The following is a 22,099-nucleotide window of genomic DNA, read 5'->3' on the forward strand; positions in this document are numbered from 1 at the left end:
TTTTGCCAATATTGTTATCTTGTCAGTCCATTTGAATAATTTAAACTGTTTCCCGGACAAGTAATCTACATCCATTATCTGTATTATTGTCTATCGCGCTTTTGACCCACTAAGCTGTGGCCATACAGATTCTATTATGGATCATTATAAATACAGCTATACAGCACTGTGCAACTTGTAAGTACGATGGAAGCACCTCAATCGTAAGTGGCAATCTAAGTTTCACACCCATCTTAACTTACGCTACTGGTGCAAGAACTTACACTCACTCTAATGTTTTGAATGCGAAAGTTTGTGATTTTGAATATGTTTACCTCTTCACCCTGAAACGCTACGACAGATTTTAATTAATTTTGGCATGGTGGTAGCTTACATTTTGATGTAACATATAAAGTACTTATATGCTTGAAGAATAAAGGCTTAAAAATATTATTATTAGTTGTATACAACTATAGTCATGCCAGCATTTGCATATAGCTCCGATAAAAACAGTTTATTTTTTATTGCCATGTTTACGATCTGATCTACTTATCACAAAAGGGTTTGAAGTGATTGTCGTGTCACACTTGTCACACTCTAGTTTATCTAGCTGTCATGTAGGAATACGGGAGCAACAGTCGCTTCGAGATGCGTGGGCGCACAATATAGTTCACTGTACACTTATCCGGCACGCACTCGTAAAGCTTCCGTTACGAAGCGTGCACCACCGCGGCCACACATCCGCTTGATTATATTATGAGAATGTACGTCAGATAAAAAAATAACAAAACATTGTTTTTTTACGATAACTGTATATTGGTACACCCATGTTTATTGTAAACGTTTTTAACTACTCCAAAAAGGACGAAGTTCTCAAATCGGCGTATATTTTCTTGTTGTGTAGCACTTGTTTTTTTATACTAAGGGCATCTTTTTATATTCAAATCATTGGATTGGGTTACCATTTAACCAGCGAACGACGTTGACGAACTAGTAGAAGTTTCATGGTGGCTGGTAGACATTCAACTGTTTTTTCTATGAAAAGAATTTGAGATCACTGGATGACTTGATTTTCTCATAAACTAACTAATTTATTCGGCACACGAGTGTTTTTTCAAGTCATAGTTCTTGAAATAGTTTATTTCATCTCTAATGACACCAATTGAAATTGATAGACACAATCAGTAATAATGATTACTTAATGGTACATTAACAATATCATGGTTATTTATGAAAAACTTCACATAGGAAGGAAATACATCAAATATCACTAAAGCTAATATTATTATACCCGAAGGAATTTACCGTTTACCTGAATGAATAATAAATACTATGTGCGTGACGAGGGGTCGAACATCGCCTGAGGGAAGCTAAATAGCAATGTAAACGTACCGCCATTTATGCTGAAAATACAGGAGTAACATATTTACATAACTATCGCAGTTTTCAGGCATTTCACAGAAAAAAACACCCTTGTAATAAAATCTTTATTAATAAAATTATCAATGTTTAACAATATTAGTACTTATAATTATTTGTCAAATCATTTTTCTTACAATAACATTTAAATAACGTTACAAAAACGGTAACATAAATAGCAAGAGATCGCGCCTTTTATATATTGTGCGAAAAAAAAAACGAATCGTAGAATAATCGAGTAAAGAATTAATAAATATAGCTTGCATTTCTCACAGCATTAGTAATCATAGAAAGTTACATGCGAGTAACGATTAAGTTAATCAAAAGTGTGTAAGTTACTGTTAGGTATTATATTGGTAGGATCAAAATTAGAACTAAATACACGACAAAGCTCCTTATAGTCGAGTTATTTGACGCCAATGTCTCGTGACGTCAGCACAGTGGCGGTGCGAGTCACTGCAGTGGACTCGTTAGCGGTTCTAGCGGCAGTCCCCACTTTCCTAATCGTAGTTGTAGTCGTTGTTTTAGAAATACCACCGTTGGCAAGTTTCTGGACGTCAGTGTTTGTTCGCACTTCCTCAGTAGCTGCTTGCTTCTTTTCATGAGCAGATGCATTCTTAACGTTCTTTTGAATGTTCTGTTCGAATCCTTCACGACTGATCACTTCATTGCTCCTTTCTTCTGTGCAGTTACCGCCCATTTCTCCTTTTTCTGCTACTCTTATTACTCCGTTCTCTACGGGAATAATCTCACTGTGCTCATAATGTTCAGAGTATCCATTTCCATCGGCTTTATCGATGGTGTAAGACCCACGACGTAATGGCTTCTCCGGAACCCAAACAATTTCTTGGGTTAGAGTTTCTTGGTGTTGGATTGGATCGGGAGAAACCGTTGTGCTTCTGACATCATTATCGTGTCTAATTTGAGTCACATGAGCTCCAGTGTTAAAGATTTCACTTGACTCATGAATATCAATTACATTTTGATGGTTTACGTTCTTGACATTCTCGACTTGGTTGCTCTGATGAACTGTTGTCTTTTGAACAGAGGAGACTTCCTTAGTGGTATTTGTTGATGGTGAGACTTGTCTGTCGGACGGGCGCTGAGGCTGTAGTGGTCTTAGCTGCCCCAATAAAGGCGAGTGTTTGATACCAAAGGTAATTTGCGGCGTTCTGTTAATCTGCACCTGTAATTGACATTATTTTTATTAGTTGGAAATCATGTTACTTTTGTTTGCAATTCAAGTAGAACGAAATATGTAATCTTTGAAGGCTAAACACAACATGTTTACCACATTTATTTGATTTGAATATTTAAACTAATATACATTTTTACTTCAAATATTCGCACGTACCTTTTCAGGGGAGTAGGTGCCAGGCGCGGGAACTCGCGTGCGATCATCTACAGGTACCTTGTGCCTTCCAGACATCGTGTATACCGGAGTATCCAATACAGACGGAATGCGGTACGAATTCGGAGCTGAAAATAGTTTACATCACATCAATAAATTTGGTTTTGGTATGAAAGTATTGCCGAGACCCTTGTTATAATTAATGTATATTTAGATTTAAATCTTTTTGTCTAGCGTTAAGGTATTACTTAGTTAAATTACGAGAATTTTGAATAGCATTATGTTAAAACCATCTTATTGCCATATTAGTTTTTATTCAGCTTCTCATGCTTTGTTACAATTAGTAACCCCTTATTTGCCTGTGAAACTCTGACTCACCAGGAGTGTCTGCGAATTTATTTGTATGTATTTTTATACCGAATGTATGTTGAGGAGAATAAGTCAACATGAACTTGTAACCCTTCTCAGGGTTATATGTTCCAGGAGCAGGAACCTTCAGGCGCTCGTCTATCGGTTCCTTATGTCTACCCGAAATTGTATACAGAGGCGTTTCAACGGGCGTTGGAATATTGTAAGAATTCGGTGCTAAAATGCGTTTCGAAATATAATAACAGTTCACAAAATCCATATAATATTCATTTAATTTTGTCACTTACCTGGAGTATCAACGGTTTTGACGTTATCAGTTTTGATCCTGAATGAATATTGAGGCGCATTGTGCAACAATACTTTATCAGCTTTATCCGGGTTGTAACTGTTTGGTGCAGGAACATCATCTGGCTTGTGAGGATTGGTCTTTATTCTGAACGAATATCTTGGTGCACTGTCCAGAAGAATCCTGTCGGCTTTTTCGGGACTATACACGTTAGGAGCTGGAGTGTCATTTATTTTAGAGTCTTTGCCTTTAGGAGCTAAAGAATAAGCGGGGGAATGGTCGTAAATTTCTTTGTTGGCCTTTTCTGGGTTATAAGCATTGGGGCCAGGTGTGTTAAATGTTTTGCCATCATCTAATTTTGGCCGGAATGTATACGAAGGAGCGTGTTCATGAAGAACATTGTCAGCTTTTTCTGGACTGTATGCGTTAGGAGCTGGATAGTTTAATGGTTTGTCAGCGGGACCTTTTGTTCCAAAAGTGTATTTAGGTGCACCATCTAACATGTAATCATATTTGCTGGGGTCATAGGCGTTTGGTCCGGGTGTATTACTGGGTTTCTCTAATTGGTGTTTAATTCTAAAGCTATACGCTGGGGAACTTTCTAATAATACTTTGTCACTTTTCTCAGGATTGTAAGCATTAGGAGCGGGATTATTATCGATTTTCCCAGGTAGTCCTTTACCAGCAATAGTGAATTTAGGAGTACCATCTATGTAATGAGGATCGTATTTGTTAGGGGCAGGAACATCGGAGATCTTAGCGTCAGGTCCTTTACCTGAGATTGTAAATTTGGGAGTATTAGACGGTAAATGGGGATCATAGGAGTTGGGACCAGGCGTATCCGACGGTTTTAAATCATGCCCTCTTCCGCCTAAAGAATATTTAGGAGTACCATCAGGTAAATGCGGGTCGTATGCATTTGGAGCAGGTACGTCCGATATTTTACTATCAGGCGCTCTTCCAGACATAGTAAATCTGGGCGTGCCGTCGGGTAGATGAGGATCATAAGCGTTAGGTCCTGGAGTATTAAAATGTTTGGCATCATGGCCTCTTCCAGCTAGAGAATACTTAGGGGCATCATCAGGCAGATGGGGGTCGTAAGCGTTAGGTCCTGGAGTATTAAAATGTTTGGCATCATGACCTTTGCCAGCTAGAGAATACTTTGGGGCATCATCAGGCAGATGGGGGTCATAAGCGTTAGGTCCTGGAGTATTAAAATGTTTGGCATCATGACCTTTGCCAGCTAGAGAATACTTTGGGGCATCATCAGGCAGATGGGGATCGTAAGCGTTAGGTCCTGGAGTATTAAAATGTTTAGGATCATGACCTTTGCCAGCTAGAGAATACTTTGGGGCATCATCAGGTAGATGGGGATCGTAAGCGTTAGGTCCTGGAGTATTAAAAGGTTTTGCGTCGTGGCCTTTGCCATACATACTAAATTTAGGCGTACCGTCTAATAAGTGTGGGTCGTAGTTATTTGGGGCTGGCGTATCACTAGGTTTATCAGTAGCAGTCTTTGGTCTAAAAGAATAAGCGGGTGAAGACTCGTGAAGAAGCTTATCAGCCTTATCAAGGCTGTAAGTGTTAGGTGCCGGCACGTAATCGGACTTTGGGGTTGATCCTTTTCCCGCCATGCTGTACTTAGGAGAGCTATGAAACATATTGACAGAATTCTCTGGCGTATAAACGTTAGGACCAGGAGTGTTGTCAGTTATTTTTATATTATCTTTTACCCTAAACGAATAAGCAGGAGATGATTCGTGCAAGATTTTGTCTGCTTTATCAGGGCAATAAGCATTAGGAGCGGGTGTATTTTCAATTTTGTCACAGTGACCTTTACCACCCATGGTGAATTTTGGAGTACTATCTAACATATGGATGGATTTTTCTGGAGCGTATACATTTGGTGCCGGAGATTCACTTCGAATGACTGTTTGTTCTTTAATTCTAAATGAATAAGCAGGTGAACTTTCATGCAGGACTTTGTCAGCCTTTTCAGGACTGTAACTATTAGGCGCTGGGGTTACTGTCATCTTGGAAGACACTCCCTTTCCAGAAATAGTATACTTGGGTCCACCGTTCAACATATGCATAGACTTTTCAGGAGCATATACGTTTGGGGCTGGTGTTTGCTCAAATTTTTCAACAACTTCTTTCGATCGCATCGTATAAGACGGGGAACTTTCATGTAGTATTTTATCAGCCTTCTGGGGGCTATAGTAGTTCGGACCTGGGGTTACTTCCAACTTTTCACATACACCTTTGCCAGCTAAAGTATATTTCGGCCCATTTTTAAGCGCGTTGATAGATTTTTCTGGTGAATAAACATTAGGAGCAGGTGCGTTGTGTATTTTAATTACTTCAGTTTTAGTTCCAAAAGAGAAAGCTGGAGATTTTGCTCTTAGTAACCTATCTGCCTTTTCAGGACAGTAAGCATTAGGTGCGGGAATTGGTTCGGCTTTTTCGAGTTTCATTTTTCTTGAGAATGTGCTTCTTGTACTTTTCGCACGATGGGTTGTTCTGTCACCCTGAAATCACAAGAAATGAATAAGAATCACATCAAAATTATTATTCTATGCAAAACAAAAATCTGCTACCTCAATTCAGTTTACTACAAAAACTTTACTTAAATGTATAAATACATATTGGCTACATACATAGAAAAGATAAACAACAACCATGTACCTTATTATTGGCCGAACAGTAGAAGCGGCAGCATGCAAATACTATAAATATGCTTCAGTAAATAAGTTATTGGCAATATCAATGTAAATATAATATAGTATGCTCATGACTTAGTTATTCCGCTATAAACTAAACTGATTTTATTAGAAGAATATTTTAATAATCAATTTTATATACATCACAAAATAATAAATACATTAAAACAATAGAAGGATCTTAGCCCCCACAAAGCGTGACGGTGAATGATAAAGATGGATGAGTATCTTGGTTACAGACGGATGTCGGTTAGATGGCGGGGATCCCTTCGGGCGCGGGGTAGTGCACCGCCTGGCCTGCGTACTGCGAGTGCCGGATGCCGAACGTGTGCGCCGGCGCCCACGGCAGGTTCACGCACACCTGCGTCCACCACCCCCGGGTTAGTACATATGATGCCATTCAATACACAACTAGACCATTCAAACCAAAGATTGAACTCCAAACCAAACTTGCAATCAGTATCAATATCACCGATCATTCAACTGAGGTGAAACGTTAAGCTTTAATAATCATAATAAATAATAACATGCTTAATTGGTGAAATTCCGTCTCCGGTACAAATGCTCTATGCATAAATGGGTCGCAATTTGAAAGCATTGATCACAGTCGATATTAGTAGGCGGAAGGCTACAGATGTTGTCAATTGTTTATTGCGAATACACGCCCACTACTGAACAAACCTCAATGCGAGAGTAACTGACACTGAAGTAAGCTTCCGCGTGGAATGAATTTAGGAAGTATTCAATTCTTAAATTAATTTATGCACAAAATTCATGCGCATGCTGACATCATCTGGCGCGCCTCGACTCGGACTATTTCACACAAGTATACAGACAATGATTGAAGCAGTAAAGGTCGCAACAAGAAATATGATCAGGCAGTTATTCATCTTAAAAATGGGACTGTTAAGCAATGAAGAGTTAATAGTTATGTCTGAAGGGAATATATCTGAGAAATTTCTAATTACCTTTTCAGGGCAATAAACACCAGGGCCTGGTACCGCGGCTGTGGGAGGCCTCTGTTCTCTTCTGGGTGCGATAGTGTAAGCGGGAGGCCGCTTGGTGAGCACCGTAGAAGCTTTGTCAGTGGTGTAGGTCCCTGGGCCGGGCTGTAGACCCTTTGACTCGAGTGCTTTACCACGCCCGGTGATGCTGTACGCCGGCGCAGCGCGTTTACCACCCTCCTTGGCTTCGCCGAGAACAGGTGGCATAGAATATGTGTTTGGCGCTGTAAATAACAAGTAATTTATCTATGAGAACAAGTAAAGTAAATAGTAAGAAATCCGATTACTAAAAGGCTGATATAGTTTAATGTATCTGTTGTCAAATGCTTCTTGCAAAGGCAACCAGTGAAGCTTTCATTGCCTTTGTATCCACAAATTTTAATTTAAATGAAGCGTTTTGTTTTCTGTTATCAGCCTTTCAGACGCCGGGTATCAGTTATTGTATAATATAACTGAAATTAATACAATACTAAAATGTTTTAAACTAGGTACAACTCATCATGTACCTACTTTAACTTATTTAATGAACAGTAAATAAATTCACAACGTAAGAAAACAATGTGTCACAAAAACTACTAATGATTGAATAATAAAAGTGACATCAGGCATCAATTACTAAGCAAAGACGGGCAAAATAAAATAAAATAATTCTTAGAAGCTTAGAGATGTCTTTGTAGCATCTGAAGGAATACAAAGATGTGATAACTAAAATATTTGTGTTGCTGAAATATGTATAACGATGAGCAAAGTGAGGATGTTACGTCATTGGACACCAAATGACCTTTAGTTATCTCAGTGCAGCTAAGTTGGAACTTCAGTATACCACGAAATAGGCCTTATAACGCTCCTTATGAATAAATCATACAAAAAAACAAACTGTTTGAAAAACGAAGCGTTCCTATCAATACACGACCGTGAAGTGATGAGCCGAAGATTTTGGTGTAGCAACGAAAATGAATTTGCAGTGTGCAAAATTTAAGAATAGCTCTAAATACATTTGTACCTAAGTTTGAACAATAAAAATATAAACATACGATAATCGCAAATAAAAACTACTTAAATAAACGATGACCTCAACTTAAAGGTCAACTTACATCTGTTCTCTACGTACAGCATCTGCTACAAAACGTGAATGAACTCAAAACAACACGAAAGCTACTAAAGAAAGGTCAAAGCTAGATGACACAGCCACATGCTACGAGTTTCATAAACCTGGCGTTTTGCCGGCGGGCTGCGGCGGTGCTACTCGGAGGCCGATGGAGAAGGCCGGAGCGTGGTCGTAAACGGCTCTGACTGCTTTGATAGGCTCGTAGTCACACGGAGCCGGTGTCGGGGCGACGCGCGGCGGCGGCCAACGCCCGTGCAGGGACGCAGCGGGCGCCGCGGAGCGCCCTGCTTGTTCGACCAACCGGTACGTTGTACGTTACTACACTACTGGTCAATATCGAGAGGCTTTGCAGTAGGGAATCATGCAGTTTGACCTATTTTCGATGTAGATGCGGATCAATATTTTGAACTGCGTAGACAGAGAGTTCTAGATACTGAATGCTGGTAATAAATTATGAAATACTGATTTTCTTAAACAATTTTCGATACTGCTTAACCGTACCTCTATGTTTTGTCCCTTCATTTGTACCTACCTAATTCTAGAATAAATATTGTGCAAACAGATGCTCATTTTAAAGTTTCTATTCAATACTATTAACTAAAAAGAAAACAAAAAACAATAAATTAAAACACTCACCTTTTTCGCTTTCTTTTAAAAATATATGTATAAACAAATGATGATATTATAATCTTTAAATAGAATAAGGGCTTTTTATAAATTTTACTGAAAACTTAGGTAGCATCATAAAGTTAACTAAACCTACAAATACAAATTTTATTTATCCAATGAAATTAATTGTATTTAATGCAAACAGGAAATCTATTACTTATTCAATGCATGTATTTAAATAATTATTATGAACTGAAGTAAAGTTATCTTATCCAGCATACTGCAATAAAGTTGAATGAATAAAATATTAAATAACTGTAGCAAAACCAAAAAACCCGTAATACACCAATTCCTACTTTTTAATCAATAGTACCTACCTATATTGCCATCAAAACATTGTTATTTATCCTGTAATAGACTACCAAACTAAGAATAGGAAAATCAATAAAACGCTTAGTACTGCTGCTGCTTATAACAATAAAAACTTTCCTACAACTTTTCACTTGACCTCCGTAAAACTTGAAATAACCGTAAGCTTTGAATCTTAACAAAACTGAAATTAAGAACTGAACGTAAGAACAAAATTGAAATTATTTACCAAATGAATCCACACGTCCAAGTAAGTACACACTGCACTCGATATCTCTAGCACTTATCCTAAACACAACTTGTTTAATACAAGCTCTAGGTTGCCTGGAAGAGTGGCGAGTGAAGCGAGTTGGATGCGCGACTGAGCTCGTATTGAGCCGAGAGTCGAGAAGTCGAGACAGTGAGGGTCCGACCGGGCACCTACACGACGTGCTGACTCACCGCCCGCCGATCACCTTCGCCAATACGGACTTATTTGGCGACACCGACCAAATGCAGTCGCAGCCAGAGAAACTCACTAACGAACGCTACGAACATCCAATGCCACAGTAATTGTCCAATTAAGAACATAACATTATATATGATTTGTATAGTTCATTCCCTATGATTATTCGTTTCAATGATTTCATTAATTTAAATACATTCATTGCTATTGACATCGTGTATCATGTTGTGGTTTACTAGCGCAAGGATCGGGAAAACCTAGCGATCATTTACTAATTTATTTTTTCTGTCCCCTTTAAATAATATTCAGTGAAAAGTATTAACTGTAAAACAATAGATCCGTGGGATTAAAATAAACTAACGATGTTATTGTATAGTTCCTAAGCACAGGTACTCGTAGAATAAATAGTTATGTTTAAATACCAATTGTGGTATAAATTTATCTGCTTTTATAGCTGGCAGTAAATAATATTTATTGCAATAAAAATGCCTTTTCTATTAAGGAAAATGAGCAAGAATCACGTAACTAGTTAAAATATTATAAGTACCTAAGTAAACAAGTACGAAATAACTGCAGACGACATCGCTTATGCAAATCAGACTGCAGTCATGACCCACTTACATTGTGCAGCATGAATCACGATGTGAAGAAAATGCGGCCCATTTAACATTCATTCGGGAAGAAATGTTACATTCCGAACAAAGTACATTTCAAAGCAAAACTACGTATTTAACATGACTTTAAAACACGCTTTTATACGTGAGCTCCTCGGAACTGTCTACAAAGGGAGAAAAAATAAAGAAAAATAATCCTCTTTCCATTCCTCAAACAATACCATGAAATTATATACTTACACCATTTGCAGCAAATCTTTGTAATCTTTTCTAGAATACCCAAAAACAAATACGGCGATAATTGATTATTGATGTAAACACAGTTAATTGGGAATAATCATTTCAATCTTCAGTAACTGACTAAATACTGCGTATAGCCGTATAATTCGTAGGCGGCAGACTGTATAATCGTGTACTATAGAAAAACAAACGGTTTAGTTCGAGCTAATATAACCCAAGCAATTATCTAGTAAACGACAATTGAACAACTTCCCACAAACGTTCTATACGAGCCAAGTATACGTAAATTCTACAACTTTATGCTGTAGACGTCTGGCGGCACTGCGGGATGCGCTCTAGTAGTTCCGAGGCATCTGCCAAGTGGGCGCGGCTATCTATTTAAAATCAATATAATACATTTTGTTCATACAGGACGACTGTCTGACAAATTCAAACAATTAGGCTCCAATATAGACGAATAAGAAAATTACAGCTGTAGAAGTGCTAACAATTTTGTTAAATCTAAATGACTATCCAAAACAACATTTAGTTTATTGGCTCAGTAAACGACCGCTTTGACGCCCAAATCATGCGACCGTCGTAGGCAGACGATTTGGTTAGTAGTTTTGGAGAAATTTCCTCAGGACACGCAACTCATTTATGGTTTTATGCCATCGATTCACTTAAACTGGCACAATTGTGTCAATAGATTTCTCTTTGAGGTTGAAAAGGAACTAATGGACTCACCTTTGGCTGTCATTCCTTCTGTGTTGTATGAGGCTGGTCCGGGCCCAAGTTTGACAGTGGTACCAGGGGGATCCAGCTTTTGGCCAAAAGTAAAAGCTGGAGCTCGTGGTCTGCGAGATTCTTGAGGTGGTTTACCTGCGAATAATCCGAAAATTATTTTACTGTCTCAAATTCTTTCATTAAATTACTCTCAATTGAAATTAAACCATTTTTCATATTTAATATTATTAGATATGCTATTAAGCAAGTGTTTGTCGATAAAAAAGTCATTCTCAAGCCCATCGTTATGACAACATAACAACATAAATCGCGCAGCATAAACATTAAAACGAAGATTTTTCATGAAAATGGTACTTAAAAACAACTCTTAAAATATATTTTTATGTTGCAATAACACTTTCAGACCCGATCTGCTAAATTATTCTTGACTACAAGCTTCCACCCAAAAAGGACAGACTTCTTGTCGTAAGACCCAAAAACACGAATCGTGAGCGGAAAATAATAAACATATAACTTAGCATCCTTAACAAAAATAGTAAACAAGTTGAGTAGGCCTCAACTTTGGAAAAACGTGTATAGATTGAAATACAACACTGCAAAATACAATACATAATATTATAGCACTTACGAGACGCTTGGTCAATGTCAAACCATATTGTATATCACACGCACTGATAGAGCTCACCTTGAACAGGGTCAATGTTTCGCCCACGTTACTTATAAAACGAAATTAACAAATGTAACTATAACATTTCCTAGAACAGAAACGCTCACACCGATTGAATGATTGCTCGCCCATGTGATGCGCATGCAAGGAATGTAAATGAACAACTAATACAACTATTACACATTCTTCTCAACAAAAGAAACAAAAACACGTGAGAATCGATTAATCTATTTTGTACTTTACGAGTAAAAATAAATGTGCGATATTATTCGGCGAATAACATTATAAACATGATGTCACTTTGTATATCAACAGGCCGGACGAGCAAGGCCGGTGTGCGGTGCGCAGGCGATAATCTCACAACTCAAAACACAACCTCTATTGGAGTGGGATGGGTGACGTAAGCGCGAGCTCGAGAGGACGTGAACAATAAATAACGCCGGTCGAAATACACGCGACCATAAAGAAATGACCATACTGTTACCGACAAACTTAAATACATATACAGAAGGACCACTCTAACAGCCGGTTCGCACATTGACCGTTTTACCGGACAGTTTTATCGGACACACTTTTTTTATTGATGGCACAACGAATAGAACGTAAGAAATCATTTGTTAACAAAAAATGCTACATAAAACGGTCCGGACCGTAACATGCAATAATAGCTCATAAACTACATTAAAAAAAAACAATCGCTAAAAATTATTGAGAAACTCAGAGTCACGTAAATCGTCCAAAAGGATTGTTGAGTCGGTTCTATGTATTTCAACTATTTCATCAGTGCTTGTCTACGAACACAAAAGCAACGATACTAACAAGGAGCTCCATTCCACTATGCAGTCACGAGCTTCACTGTGACGTTACCTCAGATTGATAATAAACTACAAATAGCCAATCGACATAGTACAAAGTCGTGATTATAATCAGATGTTCATCGAAACAATCGTATACTTTACGAACTGAGTAAAGCAGATAGAAAAAAAAAAATACTGTTGTAGCACTGTCATCTTTCAGCCAGTAGGCAAAAAAAGATACGTAGGTACGATACACAGTACAAAGTGGAACTACTGAACCTTTTCTACTGTGTAACACTTTGTCACATTTTGTGTACACAGCCAACCAAACAACTATTTAAACTACATTGTCACAGTATTTTATTTTACTTTTAGACAATTGCTGTGTACTTAAGAATACCCAAACAGCATTGTTTCCTGAATTCTGGTATTTCCGACGAAATGTTTGCGTAAAAATGTGAATAAAATTAAATGATTTATTAATATAAAATCTTGCTTATCTACGCGATGCAAAAAAAACAGTATATAGTTATTGTACGCAATTACAGTGAAGGAAGAACACAATGCAACACGCCTGAATTATGTTCTTTTTCCCTAGCTATTGACTTTTCTAAAACCCGGGAATCTTTTTCACGATTGCACGGACACTTCATACTATGAACCGAGTTCTGCCGCGTGATTGTCAGGATAATGAGAGCATGAAAAAGCATTTAATGTCTTTTCTTTATTTGTTAGAATGTGTATAACTTTAATATTACAAAGGTACCAAAGTTTTGCGTGTCGTGCCATCTCAATGTGCTAGCTATTTCCAAGAAGATATGCTACGTTAGCCGCGACACATGAACACCAATCTCTATTAAAGTGATTGCCATGGCCGAGACTGTCTGCGATATTATCATCATTAAGCTTACTTGGAGATAAGATCCATTCTCGTGTCTACCACAGCACATACATTACGGCTGTGGTAGACACGAGAATATAACGTGCATTTCGTAAACGTTTCGATGGATCTCAATCTACTTAAGACATACCTATAAGTGAAGGAAGTGACACGACCGCTGGTCCGGGACTGGAGGCTTCGGCAGCTATGGGCCCACGGCGTTTTGTTGGTGTCCACGGGTTCTGCCGTACGCCCATCGGACCCTCGCACGGAAAGAGCCCCTTCGATATCGATGACGAGGTCCGAGCAGTCCTTACTATCGGTTTCGCAAAGCTCTGAAATATATTTTTCAGAACTTAAACTATCTACTTGTTTTACAACTAAATATTTTCTCTTTAGAATATTATAATACGGCAGGTAAATTAATCTAATCTAGATATGGATGCGGTTTAAGCATCTATGAATAAAATTACCATTTTCTTGAACTTAAGACGCAAAAGCTAAAACCTCTGGAGTCACTAACCTCTCTAATTTTTAGTGGTTCTAATCTACATCTGTGTTATACATATTAAGAAAGAGTTTTGAATATTTATTTATGAATTAGAATTCAATAAATATCGCGCATGGACGTATGTTTATACTACATTTCTCATAAACGTGTCAAAGTAATTAAGTTACCACAAGATGTATGACTAATGATACTATGAAAACAGCCACAAGGACATCGTGATATATATTTTCATAATTAGCTGAGACGTTCAGAAAACATTTAACCAAATAAAATAGTTTTACCGGTAAAGGTTGTTCTGCAGCTGCTGTATTACTCATATTGTGGGATTTTGGTGCTGTTGATATCTATTTATAATACTTCACCACAGCAACATACGTTAGAAATAATTAATTAAAAACTTAAATACGTATACAAAAGTAAGATTTTGATTTATTTAATACGCATACTAATAAATCCATAAAAAAATCTAATTAACAACCATCCAAACGCTATTGACAAGTAAATAATATGTCAAAATGTTTACTAAGATACTTTTTTTATTTTGTTTCAATGAGGTTTTACTGAAACTAAAGTAATACTTTTTTTTAAACTATAAATCTATGAGCGTTCGTAAATTATTGAGCTCCATAAAAAAAACAGGGTTATATAGGTATCTACAATATTTATTTATTTTTATACAGCTATTATTGATCTGGTTTTCTACCCTGGCAGAGAAACAACATCTTAAGAATTAATTTATGATATCTCATTTCGCGGAATCTCGTTTAGTAATAATTAAGCAAGAACGTTTAAAACCAGCTTATAAGTTGCTATTATCACCGAAACATGTTTAGTTTTTTACCAGTCTATTCAAGGGATTATTGATTAATGACCCGGACTTGGCAAGAATTTTACTGCAGAGAAAACAAAAATGAAATAAGAAATGAATTCTATGAAGACTCAATAGAGGCCTTACTACTAGCTCTGAAAGCAAGATCATTGCAGTATTTGCAGTTGTGGAAGCAAGATAGCGCGCTACACAACTAGTGTCATATCGCATCTTCATATATACCATAATTTTTATTTTAAGTACTGATTGGTCCCCAGCTCATAAAACCATAAGTTGCTGAGGTAATAACATTGTTTTTTGCTCAACTAAAAGCCATTAAACTTTCGTATTCATTTGTTCACGCATCACATACAATCACGTGGATCTCTCTTGCGATGGCGTCATACTCCTATTTTGGTCATTTATGCAACTATGAGATGAACATTGTATAGGGGTTATCTCATTATGTATTGTATGTCGATAGATTAAGATATCTACATACTAACCTCGGGAATGCTAGTTATTCAAAATCATTTTCTGTCCGAATGGATTTTTCAGGCACTTTTAAAAATTGCCAGAACTCTTTTGAGCCTCTTTGAGCAAAACTCTTATGGAATAATTGCATACCAAATTGTGTTATTCGTATTGAGGAAATTCGGCACTTTTTATTCTTTATAATTTATTTCGAATCGAGCCCACACACTATATTTATTAAATTTCAGAGACCTCGTGAGTTTAATTTGTTGTTGCATTTTTTTTATATGCAAATGTTCTATTCAATACTCGTTAATATTAATATTAATACTCCGAAAAATATCCGGGCAGACCGGAAGACGTTAGCCCTGAATGCCCTGACTCAGCATCTGCACTTAAGGTATTAAGCCTCAAGATTAAAGGTCGTAACCTAGCGAAGTTTTTTTTATACGGACCTTATGGTCTTTTTCCGCATTCAAGCTCTTTTTGGTCTTGCGTTCAATTGTACTAGACTGTTTTGTACAATGCTCGGATCTGCTAAGATTATGGCCATGTGTTATGCAGGTTATGCTGCATATGAAGCAGTTCAAAGCATTGGTAGTATTCCCCGCAGCCATTATGCTATATTATGACATCAAACATACTTTAAAAGTTGCGATATCAGTATATTTTTGAACTACAAAACCTATTTATTTCATCCCCAGTCCGATATTTGACATTATATGAAAATGCCGGAATAAGACCATTCCAATGTTTTATTCTACAAAAACCGAAAAGGTCAAATGTAAAATCCGCAGTCGCAAGCAAATGCCAGTAATATATGATTTACTGAAAAGTTAAAGTAATCAAAGAGTCGTTACAGTTCCTGCATTTAATTATGCTAGCACACGAATACCAGGTAATGACAAAGAGGTCACATGTGTCACCGTCGCGTGCATAAAAATAATAATACACGTCTGTGTGGAAAATCTAGGAAAGTATTAGTTATTTAGTTTGATATTTGTATTGTTAGGGTTTGAAGTGAACTGATATTGCTACAGAAATGTGTACTATTTTCAAAGTTGAGCATATTAATGTATCAACAAAAAATTATAAGATGCATCCATTTATTTAACTTTTCAACCGATTTAAAATTCGGAGCCCGATTGTCATTGAACGCAAAATAGTCATTCTATTCAGTCCTATAACAATTTCATCAAGTACGGCTCAGTACTACTTTATTAGAAAAAGGTTTTTATTTTTTTGTGTTTTTGTTGTTAAACAATATTACAATAAATAAACAATATCGACAAGAATACAAACGAACTTAAGATAGAAAATTAAACGTTCGTTCCACATACGCATAGCCCTGTATGGTCAGATTTAGCTGTTTCGCAAAATCTAGGTAGTCAGTTGTGTAGAAAGTTGTTACTCCTTTTGCGTCTTATGTGACATAAGTTGCGATACGCAGTGGTTGTTGAACCTATAAGCTTCCCAATTGGATTGCTTACTGTTCGCAACACAAATAAAACGACCATGAAGTATGGGCTGTGGCATATATTTTGTTCCATCCTTATATGGAGACCGACGGTACTACTCCAATTTGGATTGGTTCTTGTATTTTAAATGTCGAAGTTATTAGTAGTACAGATAAAATAACGAGTTACGAAATGATTCTATACCAATAAATAATTTGACCTCTTTTGACTTGGCTAAAAGATTATATTCATAAATAAAAATAAAAGTAAATAAATAAAATATTCAAGAGAAGCACTCTTTCAAGTTGGAATTACCAACAATAAATGTTATCGCAAAATGATTACCTTATTACTAGATTTTTTCTCACAATATGCGTGGTCGTTTTATGTATTTATAATCATAACTGTTTGAACTTTGAGTAACAGGACAGTTATCGTGTCAATCTGTCGTGGTCGAGTGTTTTTTAAAAAAAACATATTTTATTCGCCTTTTACGTGAAGACAGCATAAAATCAATAATTATACGTAAAACTTTCCTTTTTGAAAGCTGCATCAGACAAAACAAGATATATTAAGAAGCTTTATGATAATATACTGAATTAAACAAATATGATTTGAATGGAAATCATCTAAATACATCTTGGTTTTAAACAATAGCGATCATATGTATGTTATCGCTGAATCAATTGCCATCATACACGGTCCTATAAGGTAATACTAGTCGGGTTACTCATTAGTACGCCTTCACGCGTCGCCCACATCCCTAGAGCCTGAGTGACAGGTTTGTTAGGATTTATTCCTACGTGCCACATGCTAGGAAACGCAGTAAACTCATTACTCAATTGTCAAAAACAATTGAAGGTTATTCACCGGGATACATCATATCTGAAGCTACAAGGTCCTTTTAAAGCAGCTTTTTTAATACGGGTAGAATTTATTTTATGCCTAGAGTCGCGAAAAAAAGATTTTATGACTATGTGAAGTTAACTTCATTATCTACACAATACAACAGATCATTTCTCTTAGTCCATCCTTTCAGATAAGGATAATTTGAGCAGGAACGACTTAAAAGCTATTAGTAATTCCTAATTATACATGAACAACGTGAGTCTCGTGACAATAATGAAGACGTGAAAGTGAAGCCATTAGCATAAAATGGTAAGCACTCAGCCACAGCTGATCGCAACGGAGTGATAAAAGATAATTGTCATTTAATATATTATGGAGTGCTGTGGTAACAAAATATAAGTGTTTACTTAAGGGCCTGATTCAACACCTTGAGGGGACTTGAAACTTTTCTATTTTAAAGTGGCTAATAGTAGCTAATATGTATTAATCGATATAATTCATGCCAATGTTAAATCCTTCTTGATATGAAAAGAGATCTTTGCCAGGCATAAAACCTTTCGAGAATGGCATTATTACTATTTACTACGATGTATTATTATTTTACCGTGATATAAATACATCTTAACTCGTGTCAAGTAACATGTTAATTCGAATAGTTGATCGATCGCCCACTTGCCTATTATGATGAATTATTACGTGTAAATTACGAATACATTCTGCTCTACATTAGTGATTCAGAAAACAAGAAGTTTATCAAAGGAAATACAATGGATAATGGATCGATGTACATGTTGTACAGTTGTCCCCGTGGTTGGGCTATAAATAAACATACTATTGAAATAAGGAGACCAGCTAGATACATTATTAATTAACTACTTTCTTACAGGTTACCTACTTCTGCTTTACTTTCTAGTACAATCGAGAATTGAAACGGTGGTATGTAGATATCTACTAAAATGTTTATTGTTAACTGCGCGAAAAGTGATAAACCTATTATGTAATACCAATTTATACATATAGGGTACACGAGCTATCTTCGACAATTACAGAAAAACTCAAAGATATCATTGTTTATAAAACATCAAACGAAAACATATTTACAACACACGTTCGTCAAATGCAAGGTACATATAAAAACCGTGACTATATTGGAGTCGTCACCGACTGAAAGAAAAGCTAATTCAGTGCCAGGTCGTACGAGTCACTGTCGCCGTGAAAAATGAATAAAATCGTATTTGGGCCATCCGTTGCGTCCTGAAACCTTCGCGAATATTCAAACTTTTACGTGAATGCGTTTTCTGTCGTACCATAACCTATTTCATGCTACCTACTCTATTTGTATAGCGATTTTTGTGTCCTTGCGTGATATTTTCGTTTTTTGCCGTTGCCGCGTTGTTATGTTCGAGTGGATTATAAATATTGTTGTGTTCAACTTTCAAGCGACGTAATTTGTTATGAATATTCAAGATGTCTAATAAACAAGCGAATGTGGCTGATTGCTGATTGTAGTTATAGGCAAATTACCTGTAGAGCCTAGATCTATAACGATATGGGTACGAGGTATGTATTAATTAATCTGACATTGAACATAAACGTTGGTCTAGCTTCAGTTATCCAATAACAGTCTTTTATCAGAACAAGTGTTGTCTCAATTGAGCTCATTTGCCGATAACCTGTCCGGTAGCCGGCTGGGGCAGCGCATGTCGTCATCGACTATTTCGAACTCGACGAGCTCATGCATTTCATTACAACACCATCAGGAAACATTTTGCCGAGAGGTCAAAATGTGAAGGTTGCTGTTACAATCAATCAGATAAACATACACCTGCCGATGCGGAAAGACTATTTGATAATACTGTACCCATGTTCTAGCATCCAAGTAAGACGTATTATTTAACAAGATCTCAGATGCGGAAGACGATATTGTCGCTTCGCGTTAGATCTCTGATAATACTTGGTAATTGATTGACATACAAAGAGTAACAATACTCGCGAACTGATTGGCATGTGAATGCCAATGCGCTAAACGACAAAGTGACGGACTCGGTTGGTTTTATTTATTTAAATTAAGTTGTGCTCATTTCTATTGATGATGAATGATTTATTTAGGCAATTAATATAAACATGTTCAGAACAGCTAATCCTGTCGCTGCAAATTTTTGGTAACAAATAAAATTTCTTTGATTCACATCGATTTTTTTTTTCTTGCTTGTTTGGATTTTTATTGATTTAGTTTTATAGTTTATTCCAATAAAAATAAAATTAAGCCTGACATAGGTTCGTGTATGTACCTACTTTGTATGTTGCCATAGAAGTAAATTTATGAAAAGGCTGAACTTAACGAAAAGGCGACTCGAATGTTCTACGAAAAAAATTGTCAGCTACGGAAGATCCATAACTCTCTTTTAATATTTCCAAAACTAAATGGTTGACGAGACTACCTTATTGATTTGAGGAACAATTACTATACTATAGCTGAAAATGTAACGCTAAATTACAAATGAATTACAGTGGCTAGTAATATTTGAAATAAAATCTTTATACACTGTATTACCGTAGTCGTAATCGATAGTATTTAACAATCGATAAATTATTTAGACACCCACCGGCGACCCTAATCACTAGATGTAGATACTATGCATAGATACCAGGTACGTAGGTAAAATATTAGTATTACGAATGCATTAGTGTATAATGAATTTCAGCGTGTCGCATGCCATCATCGCGTCAGTGGAAAAACAGTTTCCCCCCATGTGATTTGACTATTCTTCATTTTATATGCGATTTCTTAGTACCTAGAAGCTAGATATCGATTTAAAATTGAAATTACTAAGTGAAAAACTAGTCATCTAGTACTATATTTTATGGGTAAATTCCTAATTCTTTCTATGGTAACTATCTGGCTATTTAGGTATGCATAGAGTTCAATATTTATGTTGAAGTCCTCAATGTTGAAAGATATAAATATCGCGGCCTCCATAACTTAATTCAACATTTAATCTTAGTAAACAGATGAAGTAAGAGTTGACTCACCTGCCAAGTCCTGCTCTGATTTTAACAAGTAGATGCTTAATAATTAATGGGACGACACTTTACTGGCGCGGTTAATCTAATCGTTAAGACTGTATAGTATTACTAGAATAGATATTTAGTTCTATGTTATCTGTTAACAGTCGCAATTTTCGATCAGCCGTGGCTGTCGTCGGGAAACGCGGCGGTCGCTCTTCGCGGTGCACTGCGGTCGAATGTGTTTAGACGGCGTTCACGACTCACGCTGAGTACCGTACAGTTGATGGTAAATCTCCGACCGCTGAATTAGTTGCGCAGCGCCGCGAGCGTGGGCGCTTCCCGCCAAAACCGGTTGCCGTGGCAACCAGACGCCATAATACCGTCCCGATTCACGCATGCGCAATGGAAGTTTAATTGTTGGACTCTTTTTTTTTGTAAGTCATGGTAAACTTTGAACAATGCATGAACGAATTTTTATTTCATTTTATGAAAATAATTTGCATGTAAAATGGCCGATTTGAAATTATCAGATTCTTCTTCCAATTTGTCAGAGTTGGAATTTCAGGGTTCTGATAAATAAATAAAAGTTTTATTTAATCCTTCTAAGTGTTTCAAAATACTGTAATCTTATTCAGACAGTATCTATAAACACTTTTCACTTAGGTTCCATATCTTCATTTTCTAGAAAGTTAAGTGCCTGCCTACGCAGAAAGCATTATGTACCTCTACCTACATAACTACTAGGTACCTATTAACTCCGCAGGTACCTTTGTCTGTGTACCAGCGATACGGCCGTGTGACAGAGGTTTATTTTTAGCTCTTAGCACTTATCTTACCCTATCAACACAAGCACATTCCTCGTAACATAGGTACAGTGCAAGTCTTTTCGTATTATTTTTATTTATTTTGGCTCGCAAATGAGTGGCAATTTTAATACAGTCAAAAATATGTTATTTTTATTATTAAATTAGTAGCCTTACTAGGTACCTCTCGAACCCCGATCTTTTTATAATATATACAAAAACTACTGAATATGTAGATCAGTCACTGTTCTTATTTGCTATGGCTATGGGCCTCCGCCCCCACGTGCCATTTGTATCCAAAGAAATAGGATATAAAGCCTTCTTTGTCACTTTATCGTACGATCGTTAAATATCAAGATTAGCAATATAATTTTACAGTTATGACTGTGCAATTGTATAATTGTTCATAACTAGACAAAAGTCTGGAATAATTTTAATTTATTACCAATTAATCACCCATGACATCACTTTATGTTATTTTTTTATAAGTAGTTAATTTAGCGTCACTCTGAGGTTCAATGTGGAACAGTTTATTTTAATTTGTGATGTCAAAGATTTTTGAGTAGCCGAATTTTTCTGTACATGTAAAACTTTGTATGGGAAGG

General features: G+C 36.6%; 1 protein-coding gene across 8 annotated transcripts; it reads right to left on the reverse strand.

The window, feature by feature from the left end:
- Positions 1-1,501: 1,501 nt before the first annotated feature.
- On the reverse strand, positions 1,502-21,119 carry LOC113508408. 8 transcript variants are annotated; one of them, XM_026891435.1, is made up of 9 exons: positions 20,716-21,119; positions 13,735-13,918; positions 11,240-11,374; positions 8,341-8,523; positions 7,093-7,352; positions 3,406-5,932; positions 3,128-3,334; positions 2,753-2,877; positions 1,502-2,584 (listed from the first exon to the last, which is right to left on the reverse strand). In XM_026891435.1, exons 2-9 carry the CDS (start codon positions 13,838-13,840, stop codon positions 1,805-1,807), a joined length of 4,323 nt encoding a protein of 1,440 aa, XP_026747236.1. In that variant the 5' UTR covers positions 13,841-13,918; positions 20,716-21,119; the 3' UTR covers positions 1,502-1,804. The 8 variants fall into 8 exon arrangements, with proteins under 8 accessions (XP_026747236.1, XP_026747235.1, XP_026747234.1 ...); XM_026891434.1 differs by lacking the exon at positions 20,716-21,119 and adding an exon at positions 14,376-14,524 and having other exon boundaries at positions 8,341-8,520; XM_026891433.1 differs by lacking the exon at positions 20,716-21,119 and adding an exon at positions 14,376-14,524.
- Positions 21,120-22,099: the final 980 nt, after the last annotated feature.

Source organism: Trichoplusia ni, chromosome 2, assembly GCF_003590095.1.
Source record: "Trichoplusia ni isolate ovarian cell line Hi5 chromosome 2, tn1, whole genome shotgun sequence".
Classification (NCBI taxonomy): Eukaryota; Metazoa; Arthropoda; class Insecta; order Lepidoptera; family Noctuidae; genus Trichoplusia; species Trichoplusia ni.

Coding starts and splice junctions, on each gene's coding strand:
- LOC113508408 (XM_026891433.1), bottom strand. CDS start 14,411: ATGAGTAATACAGCAGCTGCAGAACAACCTTTACCG. Junction 8,524..11,239: donor AGAAGGAATGACAGCCAAAG/GTGAGTCCATTA, acceptor TGGTCGAACAAG/CAGGGCGCTCCGCGGCGCCC. Junction 2,878..3,127: donor TAAATTCGCAGACACTCCTG/GTGAGTCAGAGT, acceptor AACTATTTTCAG/CTCCGAATTCGTACCGCATT.